Source organism: Lepidochelys olivacea (assembly GCF_965140295.1).
Source record: "Lepidochelys olivacea isolate rLepOli2 genome assembly, chromosome: 6".
Lineage (NCBI taxonomy): Eukaryota > Metazoa > Chordata > Testudines > Cheloniidae > Lepidochelys > Lepidochelys olivacea.
In genome coordinates this window covers 7,506,183-7,518,507 of record NC_140416.1, presented here as the reverse complement: position 1 = coordinate 7,518,507, position 12,325 = coordinate 7,506,183, and the positions used below count along the sequence as shown (strand labels likewise).

Below are 12,325 nucleotides of genomic sequence, written 5' to 3'. Positions count from 1 at the left end.
GATGTGCAACCTGGCCGAGCCAAAGTTCTAGCTCAGTGTCCACTTATGCATGTGCTGGTGATGAACTGGGAAACTGTAACATTGTGTTACCACACATCCATATTCATTTGCCTTGAATTTAAATTATTTTGCCTGCTGCCCAAATTCAGATTTCACAGACACTAAAGCTTCAGTGCATTCAGAGAAGCAAAGCTGGACGCTCAGGAAATCCAAGGAATTCCCACCAACCTAGCAGTCTTACCCCTTGCTTGTTTCAAATTGCTAACGTTCAATTTTTTTCTCAAATATTTAAAGTCACCTTTAGGGGACAAATCAGGGATGAAAGTTTTATCAGTAGTGATGATTTTCTGAAAGCTTTTAAGCGCAACAGTGGTTTATAACTGAAACCAGTGTTCCCTCTAATTTTTCCCACCCATGTGTGGAATGAATTTTGTTACATGCCCCAGTATGGAGGCTGTGTGAGACACATCACCTTCATATCGGTGCACATAATAAAATTCATGAGGTGGGGTGGAGCCAAGGGGTTCGGAGTGTAAGATGGGGCTCAGGGCTTGGACAGAGGTTTGGGGTGGGGGTTAGGGGTGAGGGCTCTGGCTGGGGGTGTGGGCTATGGGATGGAACCGGGGATGAGGGGTTTGGGATGCAGGAGGATGCTTCAGGTCTACGGTGGGTAGTGAGAAGGAATTTTTTGGCTATCTTCTGCTATGGGTCTTATCTCATCAGTCACCTCTGCTACCTTGTCCACACACCCAGGCTGGGGCTGCAGGATAGGCGCCCCTCTCCCAGTCCCCGCTGGTCTGGCTGGGGCTGGGTTCAGGGAGGGGCGCTCCGGCCGCGACAGGTCCGGGCTGGGTCGGGGGGTCTAGGTTGGGGCTGGAGCTAAATAGGCTGTTGCGCGGCCACGCAGCTCACAGGGAACTTAGACTGAAACCCTCTTGCAGTTCTACCTATAGCAGTTGTTAGCAAGTGACGGCAATAACATAAGTGTTTCCTAATGGAAGGTACAATAGGACTCTTCCCAGTGCCGACAGCTGGGCCAGTGGAGGTGTCATGGGCCTGGATTAGAGATACCTGTTCCTTAGTTAAGAGTTTTTAAAAATGCATTAGATTAGAGACTGCAGGGTTGTTCTTGGTATTCTAGACAAAACAGGTCTGTGGATGTGCTATCTCTGGTCCTTACAAGATGCTGGGAAATTGCTTAAGGATGCAGAATCCTTGTTCTGAATGGATGGAGCCAAGGTATGAGAGGCCAAGTCTGGCTGTGATTTTTATTTTCTAGGCATGTTTTCCCCATTTGTTCAGTTTATTTTCATCCAGCTCCTGTAACTGGAGAAGGCTGAAGGGAAATTTCCTGTTACCGGTTTTCAAACAAAACTGCACAGATATCTTACCACCTTCAGCTCCTCTGTGTAGTCAGCCTATAATTATCTAATTAGTTAGTTATGGAGTCAGATGGAGTCTTGTGTTGCTGGGGCAAATTTGCTGCTAGAAGCTTTCCTATGAAATGAGCTGAACTAACTTGGTTTTGCCTTGAAACAATTTGTATGAGAGTACAGTCAGGTTCTTTCACTGCAGATCTGGAGATGTCTCGCGATGTTGTGTGCCTTGTCCAGTGCCTTCGGCTGATTGGAGAATCTATTTCAATGGAAATGGCATTCATCATGGAAATGGCTTGCTCCCGCCTTCAGCCTCCAGAGAAGGCTGCAGAGCAGATCCTGGAAGATTTGATAGCTAATGACACGTAAGGGAACTCTTTGTGTAACGTACATCCTTTGTAAAAAGATGAATGCGCGAATTGTCTGTGCAGAGTTAGCCTTAGACAGCCCTTTACCGGAGTCTTCTAAGTGTGATTCAGGATGTGTGAATTCTAGCTCCGTAGTGGGAGATTTTCCAAGCACTTAAAGGATTTTGGAGCACGCGTCATAATTGGCTTTCAGTGGGTTTGTGCTCCTAAATCCTGTAGATGCTTGGAAACTCTCTCCAGTGATGATTAAAGTGGTGAGGAATTCTGAGCCATGGTGTCCAGAAACAGGAGCTTCAATTTTGAGTTGGATAGTCTTCTTCACAACATGAAAGCAAGTGTCTCTAGATAGCTAGGGAGGTTCAGCTAGCTGGTTTTAGAATGATCCTTGCACACCAACTCATGGAGCATCAGTATCCTGAGCCAAGTACAAGTTATTCCTCTCCAGAGTGGGTAGGAGAGGAGCAAGTGGATTCACCGTGAGTATGGTGCCTTCATGGGTCAAAAAGACGTTTTTTATTACAGTGGAGGGGAATTCCCCCTCCACAATATGTGGTCAGACCAATTTCACTTCTGGATCTCTTACTATGGGGGTCACTGATGGAGGGGGTCTGTTGACATTACATACATTGGTGCCAGTGAATTTTGTTTGCCCTTACAGAGAGAATGTGATGGAAGATATTCACAGTAAGCTGCAGGAGATCAGAAACCCTATCCATGCCATTGGTGTGCTGATCCGGGAAATGGACTATGAGACAGAGGTGGAAATAGAAAGAGGTGGTATGACACAACCTTTGCAGTTTGGCTAGTAAGATAGTAGTGGTTTCGGGGTTGCAGTTGACTTGGCTTCCACTCTTATCCTGTCTTTCAGCTCAGCCCCTCAACGTGCGAATGAACCTCTCTCAGCTCTATGGTAGTGGCACAGCAGTGACTGTGGTATGCCGGGGTGTGTGCAAGATGGCCACCACCCGGTTTCTAATCTGCCGGGACTTGTTGATTTTACAGCAGCTGTTGCTGAGGCTAGGCGATGCGGTGAGTATGGCCCAGAAACCTATTATCACAGAATCCTAGAATATTAGGGTTGGAAGCGACCTCAGGAGGTCATCTAGTCCAACCCCCTGCTCAAAGCAGGACCAACACCCTCTAAATCATCCCAGCCAGGGCTTTGTCAAGCCGGGCCTTAAAATCCTCTAAGGATGGAGATCCCACCACCTCCATAGATAACCCATTCCAGTGCTTCACCACCCTCCTAGTGAAATAGTGTTTCCGAATATCTAACCTAGACCTCCCCCACTGCAACTTGAGACCATTGCTTCTTGTTCTGTCATCTGCCACCACTGAGAACAGCCGAGCTCCATCCTCTTTGGGACTGCCCTTCAGGTAATTGAAGGCTGCTGTCAAATTCCCCCTCACTCTTCTCTTCTGAAGACTAAATAATCTCAGTTCCCTCAGCCTCTCTTTGTAAGTCATGTGCCCCAGTCCTCTGCTGGACTCTCCAATTTGTCCACATCCCTTCTGTAGTGGGGGGACGAAAACTGGACGCAATACTCCATGTGTGGCCTCACCAGTGCTGAATAGAGGGGAATAATCACTTCCCTCGATCTGCTGCCAATGCTCCTACTAATACAGCCAAATATGCCATTGGCTTTCTTGGCAACAAGGGCACACTACTGACTCATATCCAGATAATTCCCAGGTCCTTTTCTGCAGAACTGCTGCTTAGCCAGTCAGTCCCCAGCCTCTAGCAGTGCATGGGATTCTTCCTTCTGAAGTGCAGAACTCTGCTCTTGTTGAACCCCATCAGATATTGATGGATCCTTGAGCCATTAGGCTTTCAGGATCTTGATCTGCCCCGGTGCCTTAAGCTGGAGCTTTGGCTCTCTTCCTGCAGATGCCGGAGGCTGTTGAGATGTGGCCAGGCAGGCCTTTGTTGCCCTCACCCCTCATGCTTTGCCTTCATTGGTGCAAACTGTGACAAGATGGCCGATGTTAGTCTGGTGGGTCCTACACTTTTCTTGGCGGGGAGCTAAGATGCCACCCCTTGCCCCTGTTCTTGGGGCGTCGAAGGTGGTAAAGGAGGGAAGTGGGAGAGGGGTCTGGGTTTGCTCCTCACTCTGAGCCCCAGCCCCTCTCAACCCCTGTGGGTTCTTACCCTCTTCCCCCTTGGGTGGGGTACCTGCAGTCCTTAGATGCTGGGGAAGGGAGTCTCCCTCCCCTAGTGGGTAGGGTCCCCCTTATTTCAGTTCTCTGATTTTCCAAGTCTCACAGCACACCTCCAAGCTCCAGTCCTCTCTCCTTCCTCCTCTTCGTCCATCTGCCTGAAGCAGGGGGTTTTATTAGTTTCCTAACAGGGCCTTAATTGACTGCAGGTGCTCCAATTAACCTGCAGCCACCTTCCCTAGTCTACAGGGAACCACACCTTAATTAGCCTTGAGTTTATATATTTCCCCTCTAGCACTCCCACTGCTCCCTGGCCCTCCTGTATCACAAAACAAAGCAGCAATCCCGTGCTCCTGTCTTATGGTGCTGTGCGCTAGGGCAGCAGCAAGCAAATCCCTTTCTTTGTGTAGGGGAGCAGCATTTTCAGTGCTTTGTTCCCGAACAGCACCACCTGCAGGTTCCCCTCTCTTTGCATTTATTCCCCAGCTCTCCATCACAGTGGAAGAGACTGAACTGAGCAGGCTGAAGAGTAAGGCCTTTTCTGCACTGGAAAGCTGTACCACTTCAGCCAGGTCGGGATAGCTAAAGCAGTACATGTGGATGTAGTTATATCATAGTGTTTAAGGCCAGAAGGTTCCCCAAAATCATCTAGTCTGACTTCCTCTGTATCACAAATCACCAACAACCACCGAGCGCCTGGGCACTAAACCCAACAACCAACATCAGACCCAAATATTACAGCCCTCAGGAGACTAGGCTATTAGTTGACACAGGCAAAGAATTGGAGGGACCGAGATGCACCCAGAGGCCCGCACAATGGCAGGGAAATGATAGAGATACACCCAGATAATCTTGGCAAATGACCCGCACCCCACACTGCAGAGGAAGGTGGAAAAAACCCCAACCGTCGTCATCTCTAGCTTTAGAGCTGGGCACCAGGCTAACAGCTGCTGCTCTCTGCTCACCCAGCTCTGAAGGCAGCATCCCTGCCAGCATCAGCGCCGAAGTGAGGGTGGAAATCCCGTGGGGGGGTTGTGTCCCCGCCTGGTCTCCTTTTGGATCAGGACCCCCACTGTTACAACACCATGAAATTTCAAAAGTAAACATCTGAAACTGTGAAATTAACTATTTTTAAAATTGCATGACCGTGAAATTGACCAAAATGGACCAGGAATTTTGTAGGGCCCTACTCATAGTCATCCTGTGATTGACCAATGCACCTAGGGGTCTCTCCTCCTTTGTCACTTCCAACTGATGAGCCCCCAGCTTGTAGCAGAAATTATTATTAGATCTTAAGTGCATGACCTTACACTTTATACTTTTGCATTTCATCCCATCTCTCTTGCTTCAATCTTCAAGGTCATCCAGATCTTCCTGTATAATATTCTAGTCCTCCCCCGTATTGTTGATGCTTCCCAGCTTTGTATCATCAGCAAATTTCATTAGCACACCAACTTTTTGTGCCAAAGTCATTAATAAAAATATTCAATAAAGTCTGGCCCCATGATGGATCCTTGAGGAACTCCACTAGTAACCTCCCTTCAGTCCGATAGTTCATCTTTCAACACAACCTGTTGCCTTTCTCCCTTTAGCTCGGTGGTTTTCAGACTTTTTAGACTGCGTAACCCTTTCCAAATAATGTAATCTACAATGTACCCCCATCTGAAATAGGTTCATAATATATTTATGGTTAGATTGCCAAGTTGTCTGCCATCACATGATTTTTCACGTGTACCCCATGATGAGAACTCGTGTACCCTTAGGGATACGCATACCCCAGTTTGAAAACCACTGCTTTACCTAGTTCTTTATTCTTCTTACAGTTCTTGTACTAATTCCTGTCTTCTCTAAGTTAACTAATAATTTCCTATATGATGCTGACTCAAATGCCTTACTGAAGTGTAAGTACATTAGATCTTCTGCTTTTCTGTTCTCTAAAACATCAGTTATTTTCTCAAAGAAAGAAATCAGGTTAGTGTGGCACAATCTACCTGTGTTGCAGTACGTCTCCTTTTCGGTTTACCTCCATAAATTTCATTATTCATTCCTTTGCAATTTGTTCTAAAGTTTTGTATTCTACGCTCAGACTAACAGGCTGTAATTGCCTGGATCAATTGTTCCCTTTCATAATAGAGGTACAATGTTACAGATCATCCAGTCATATGGGACTACCCCCAACTAGATGGATGTATTACAAATCCTTGCTACCAGACTAGCAGTATCATGTCATAGAATCATAGAATATCAGGGTTGGAAGGGACCTCAGGAGGTCATCTAGTCCAACCCCCTGCTCAAAGCAGGACCAATCCCCAATTAAATCATCCCAGCCAGGGCTTTGTCAGGCCTGACCTTAAAAACTTCTAAGGAAGGAGATTCTACCACCTCCCTAGGTAACGCATTCCAGGGTTTCACCATCCTCCTAGTGAAAAAGTTTTTCCTAATATCAACCTAAACCTCCCCCACTGCAACTTGAGACCATTACTCCTTGTCCTGTCATCTTCTACCACTGAAAATAGTCTGGAACCATCCTCTTTGGAACCACCTCTCAGGTAGTTGAAAGCAGCTATCAAATCCCCCCTCATTCTTCTCTTCTGCAGACTAAACAATCCCAGTTCCCTCAGCCTCTCCTCGTAAGTCATGTGTTCCAGACCCCTAATCATTTTTGTTGCCCTATGCTGGACTCTCTCCAATTTTTCCACATCCTTCTTGTAGTGTGGGGCCCAAAACTGGACATAGTACTCCAGATGAGGCCTCACCAATGTCGAATAGAGGGGAATGATCACATCCCTCGATCTGCTGGCTATGCACCTACTTATACATCCCAAAATGCCATTGGCCTTCTTGGCAACTAGGGCACACTGTTGACTCGTATCCAGCTTCTCGTCCACTGTCACCCCTAGGTCCTTTTCTGCAAAACTGCTGCCTAGCCATTCTGTCCCTAGTCTGTAGCGGTGCATTGGATGCTTCCATTCTAAGTGCAGGACCCTGCACTTATCCTTGTTGAACCTCATCAGATTTCTTTTGGCCCAATCCTCCAATTTGTCTAGGTCCCTCTGTATCCTATCCCTACCTGCCACCGTATCTACCACTCCTCCTAGTTTAGTATCATCCGCAAATTTGCTGAGTGCAATCCACACCATCCTCCAGATCATTTATGAAGATATTGAACAAAACCGGCCCCAGGACCGACCCTTGGGGCACTCCACTTGATACCGGCTGCCATCTAGACATGGAGCCATTGATCACTACCCGTTGAACCCGACAATCTAGCCAACTTTCTACCCACCTTATAGTGCATTCATCCAGCCCATACTTTAACTTGCTGACAAGAATACTGTGGGAGACAGTGTCAAAAGCTTTGCTAAAGTCAAGAAACAATACATCCACTGCTTTCCCTTCATCCACAGAACCAGTAATCTCATCATAGAAGGCGATTAGATTAGTCAGGCATGACCTTCCCTTAGTGAATCCATGCTGACTGTTGCTGATCACTTTCCTTTCGTGTAAGTGCTTCAGGATTGATTCCTTGAGGACCTGCTCCATGATTTTTCCAGGGACTGAGGTGAGGCTGACTGGCCTGTAGTTCCCAGGATCCTCCTCCTTCCCTTTTTTAAAGATGGGCACTACATTAGCCTTTTTCCAGTCATCTGGGACTTCCCCCAATCGCCACGAGTTTTCAAAGATAATGGCCAATGGCTCTGCAATCACAGCCGCCAACTCCTTTAGCACTCTCGGATGCAACGCATCTGGCCCCATGGACTTGTGCACGTCCAGCTTTTCTAAATAGTCCCTAACCACTTCTTTCTCCACAGGGGGCTGGCCACCTACTCCCCATGCTGTGTTGCTCAGCGCAGCAGTCTGGGAGCTGACCTTGTTTGTGAAGACAGAGGCAAAAAAAGCATTGAGTACATTAGCTTTTTCCACATCCTTTGTCACTAGGTTGCCTCCCTCATTCAGTAAGGGGCCCACACTTTCCTTGGCTTTCTTCTTGTTGTCAACATACCTGAAGAAACCCTTCTTGTTACTCTTAACATCTCTTGCTAGCTGCAGCTCCAGGTGCGATTTGACCCTCCTGATTTCATTCCTACATGCCCGAGCAACATTTTTATACTCTTCCCTGGTCATTTGTCCAATCTTCCACTTCTTGTAAGCTTCTTTTTTATGTGCCATTCTTCTAGTATTCTGGGATGGAAATTATCCAGTTGCCCTTATTTGAGCACATTGAGCTCTTTACATTTTTCTTCCACCTCAACTGTGGCCATCTCTATCAGCCATCCTGCCTTCATGCCCATGTTTCACATTATCCCCCTTACTGAAAACCAAGGCAAAGTATTCATTGTAGATTTTGGGCCATGCCTAGATTACCTTTAATCTCCTCATCCACGCTGCACAGTGGCCAAAATTTATCCTTCCTTATTCTTTTTATATAATTAAGACATCTTATGTATCTTAATTTCCTTGGCAAGAGCTAATTTAGCTTGATAGGTAGCAATTCGTACCTTCATTTCTACATTTTCTAACCTCTATGATGTAGCTTTCTTTGCTGATCAGTCTCGTTTTCCATTCCCTGTAGGCTGTTGGCCTACTCTTAAAAACCGTGAAGGTGGTTATTCATCCAGCTGGGTCTGGAGGGCTTCACTACAAGGTTTTGCCCCTTGCTTGTGATGCAAATTGCAGATAATTTTTGTATAGTTCATTTAAAGACATTCCAAACCACCTCCACATGTAAGTCTTTGATCTATCCAGTCCAGCTGACTTCTTTAACTAATCCCCTTCATTTCCCAAAGTCTGCCCTTTTGAAATCAAAAGCCAGGGTTGACAACCTGGTTTTGATCATCATTCCATTTAATTTAACCTGAATCAACTTGTGAACGCTTAGTCCAAGATTGATTCCTGTGACCAGCTTGCCAGACTTATTAAAACCAAGTCTAAAATTGGTTCAGTGACGATTTGATGAAGAAAACTGTCTATCTCATGTCAGTATAAAGGAGCATTACACTGGTATAGCTATGAACATATAGGAAGGGGAATAACTATATCCATATAAGGCACCTTCACACTGCCTACTGTAGGGCTCTTACAGATGTAACTATTTTTAAACCCCCCCCTCCCCAACTGAAATATACCAATAAAAACTTGCATGTAGTTTTATTGGGAGCCTGAGAGGTGCTGCCTCTGTAACAAGACCAATTTCAGCCTCAAATTTCCCTTTCATAATTAACAGAAAATTTTATTATCTGTCCCCTTGTGGAACTTGGAACAGCTCCTCTCCCCCCTTTGCACTTCATGCCCTTCAGATCTTTGTAGCCTTACCTCTGTGTTAAGCTGTCACTGTGTGGCCCAGGCCCTGGGTAAGGACTGAGCTGCATACCAGCTTGCACTGAAGTAATGAAACAAAATGAATATGCAGCTTTTGTTGTTTTGGTGCCGGTCTGTTTAATGTTTTGGAATGCAAATGTCCTGTTTCCGTTTAGCATACGCTACGTGACCAGTAATGGCTAGCAAGGCTGGGCCCCATGCTGACCTTTGACACTCTTTGTAATGTCACTTTTGTTTTGTCTCAGCTGAAGCAGTTGGCTATCCCTGGCCTCAGTTACAATGCTAGCTGCTTTGGTCTCCTTACAGATGATTCTGGGAGGGGGCCAGCTGTTCCAGTCTCAGCAGGAGCTGCTGCATCGCACCTCTCCTTTGCTGTTGTCTTATTACCTGATCAGATGGGCGAGTCAGTGCTTGGCATCGGATGTTCCAGTTGACACGTTGTAAGTGCTTGTGTTCCCAATCTCTCTAGTCAAAGTGGATTGATAGGTTTCATATAAATCCTTTGAGATGTCTGAAATGCCCTTTGAACAGATGAGACATCATCTTGGGTTCTAATTCTAAGAATCTTAAAGAAAATACCTCTCTTTGGGTGATAAGAGAGTCTTAATTGTAAGTCTAAGAGACTATGGTCAACTCAGATCCTTGGTCTAACTTTCTTCTTGCAGGGACGAGGAGGGTCACTTCATTGTTAATGTTCCGTTACTTCTGTTCTCACTGAAAGATTCGTGCCCCGCAGCTGAAGTGCTTCCATGTTATGTCAGAGATGGTTCTTCCTGGGTGGATGGACTGGAAGCTTCTTTTTAGGAATTCTACAAAGAGACAAACAAAAGCTTCCCCCCTCCCCTCCCGACACTGTACAGATAAGTCCTGTGAGACTTGTTGGAAGCTGCTTTTAGGCAGCTATATTAGGTTTGATAAGTAAAACTTTGTGAAATACCAAGTGTCTAGATACATATGAAACACTGACAAAATAGTTTGATTTTTCCCTCCCACCTTTGATTTGTTCTCTTCCTGTCCCAATTCCCAACTTGTTATATTTTTGTACTGTAATTTTGGTGTAATGGTCAGTGATTGGGTTTTTACTGTTCAATAAAAACTCATTGAAAAGTGAGTTGCTCTTTCCATCTGTTGGTCTGGAGCAGTCAAATTTGAGAATCTGGACTGATGCAGAGTAGCTTTGACAACTGTAAATGATCGTTTCTCTTTCCAGCTGCATTGTGAATGGACACTGAAAATATCCAAAGCATTTTGGATTTCTGACTTTCCCTTGGGTACTGAGTCTGTCTTTGCTGTGCAGTGGCAGGGTTTCACACCCCGGTCATTTCAGTGACCAGTTGGGTTCCATGTGGACAGTGCTGGAATGTGTAACACAGGATGTGCTCGTCTCTCTTTATAGCTAGATTTTTCTCCCCTAGGGAATCCAACCTGCAGCACTTATCTGTACTGGAGTTAACAGACACCTCAGCCTTAACACCACATAAACTAGGTAAGAGATGTGCTACAAGGTCTTCAGCTCTTAATTCTGACTTTAAGCCCATACTTTCAGACATGACTAGTGATTTTTGGGGGGCCAAGTTCTTGGGGCCCAGTTTCAAGGGGCTTATCTTTCGATATGTTCATCACCCACTCTCTTGTGGTCCACAAAAATTATGTGGCTAAAGTAAAGCCAGTCTCCACTCAAGCATTTCCTGTGACTTTGTGACCTAGATAAGGCTCTTTTAATGTATTTTTTGTATGTAATTTCCTACGTTTTTAGAAAATGAGAAATGGTTTGTGTGTTTGTAAAGCCCCTTCCATATCGGGAGGGTTCAACCATTCTACCTCTGCCACTCAAGCCACATGGCTAACTACAATAACTGGCAGCAGGAGTAGATTCATAGATATTAAGGTCAGAAGGGACGATTATGATCATCTAGTCTGACCTGCACAATGCAGGCCACAGAATCTCACCCACCCACTCCTGCGAAAAACCTCTCACCTATGTCTGAGCTATTGAAGTCCTCAAATCATGGTTTAAAGACGTCAAGGTGCACAGAATCCGCCAGCAAGTGACCTGTGCCCCATGCTACAGAGGAAGGCGAAAAACCCCCAGCGCCTCTTCCAGTTTGCCCTGGAGGAAAAATTTCTTCCCGACCCCGATTATGGCCATCAGCTAAACCCTGAGCATGTGGGCAAGATTCACCAGCCAGATACCCAGGAAATAATTCTCTGTAGTAACTCAGTTCCCACCCCATCTAACATCCCATCACATGCCATTGGGCCTATTTACCATGAATGGTTAAAGATCAATTAATTGCCAAAATCATGTTATCCCATCATACATGTGGTCTAGCCTCTTGTCTAGAGGAAGATGCATAACACTGAAACACTGTGCTTGAATAACCCCGTTTTGCAGACAGCATAGCTCTGTATTAGCCACACTGTCCATCAGAAGGAGCCTGACGCACAAATGGCTAAGCTTTGGGTCTGCCGTATTGGAAACCTGGGTTCTATTTCCAGCTGGTCTAACCTTTAAGTAGAAAGGGAAGCCTTGCTCAGTTGGAGGGCACAGAATGCCAGACCGTAGAAATGAAACTTGAGCTTATGGACTCCTGGATCCCAGCAACAGGAGGAGGAGCTCTCTTGTTTGGTTTGAACTAGAGTAAATGGTGGATTTTCCGTAACTTGAAGTCTTTAAATCATGATTTGAGGACTTCAACAGCTCAGCCAGAGGTTATGGGACTATTACGGGAGAGGGTAGGGAGGTTCTGTGGCCTGTGATGTGTAGTAGGTCAGACTAGATGATCATGATGGTCCCATCTGACCTTGAAGTCTGAATCCATGAGATATTAAAGAGTAATCCAGAAACATTGGTTCAGTGTGTTAGAGCAGTGGTTCTCAACCTTTCCAGACTATTGTACCCCTTTCAGGAGTCTGGTTTGTCTTGTGTATCCCCAAGTTTCATCTAAATACTTGCTTACAAAATCTGACATAAAAGTACAAAAGTGTCTTAGCCACACTGTTACTGACAAATTGCCCACTTTCTCGTTTTTAACCATATAATTATAAATTAAACTGATTGGAATATAAATATTGTACTTATATTTCAGTGTATAGCATATAGAG

General features: G+C 45.5%; 1 protein-coding gene across 3 annotated transcripts in view; it reads left to right on the top strand.

The window, feature by feature from the left end:
- Window positions 1–12,325, top strand: part of NUP160 (nucleoporin 160) — a 57,054-nt gene that overhangs the window by 21,899 nt on the left and 22,830 nt on the right. For 2 of the 3 annotated variants that reach the window (XM_084631123.1, XM_084631121.1), the window contains exons 15-19: window positions 1,576–1,741; window positions 2,403–2,521; window positions 2,613–2,773; window positions 9,527–9,660; window positions 10,636–10,706. In XM_084631123.1, the coding sequence (XP_084487249.1) occupies window positions 1,576–1,741; window positions 2,403–2,521; window positions 2,613–2,773; window positions 9,527–9,660; window positions 10,636–10,706 (651 nt within the window). The remainder of the gene's footprint in view (window positions 1–1,575; window positions 1,742–2,402; window positions 2,522–2,612; window positions 2,774–9,526; window positions 9,661–10,635; window positions 10,707–12,325) is intronic. The other variant, XM_084631122.1, reaches the window with a different exon arrangement.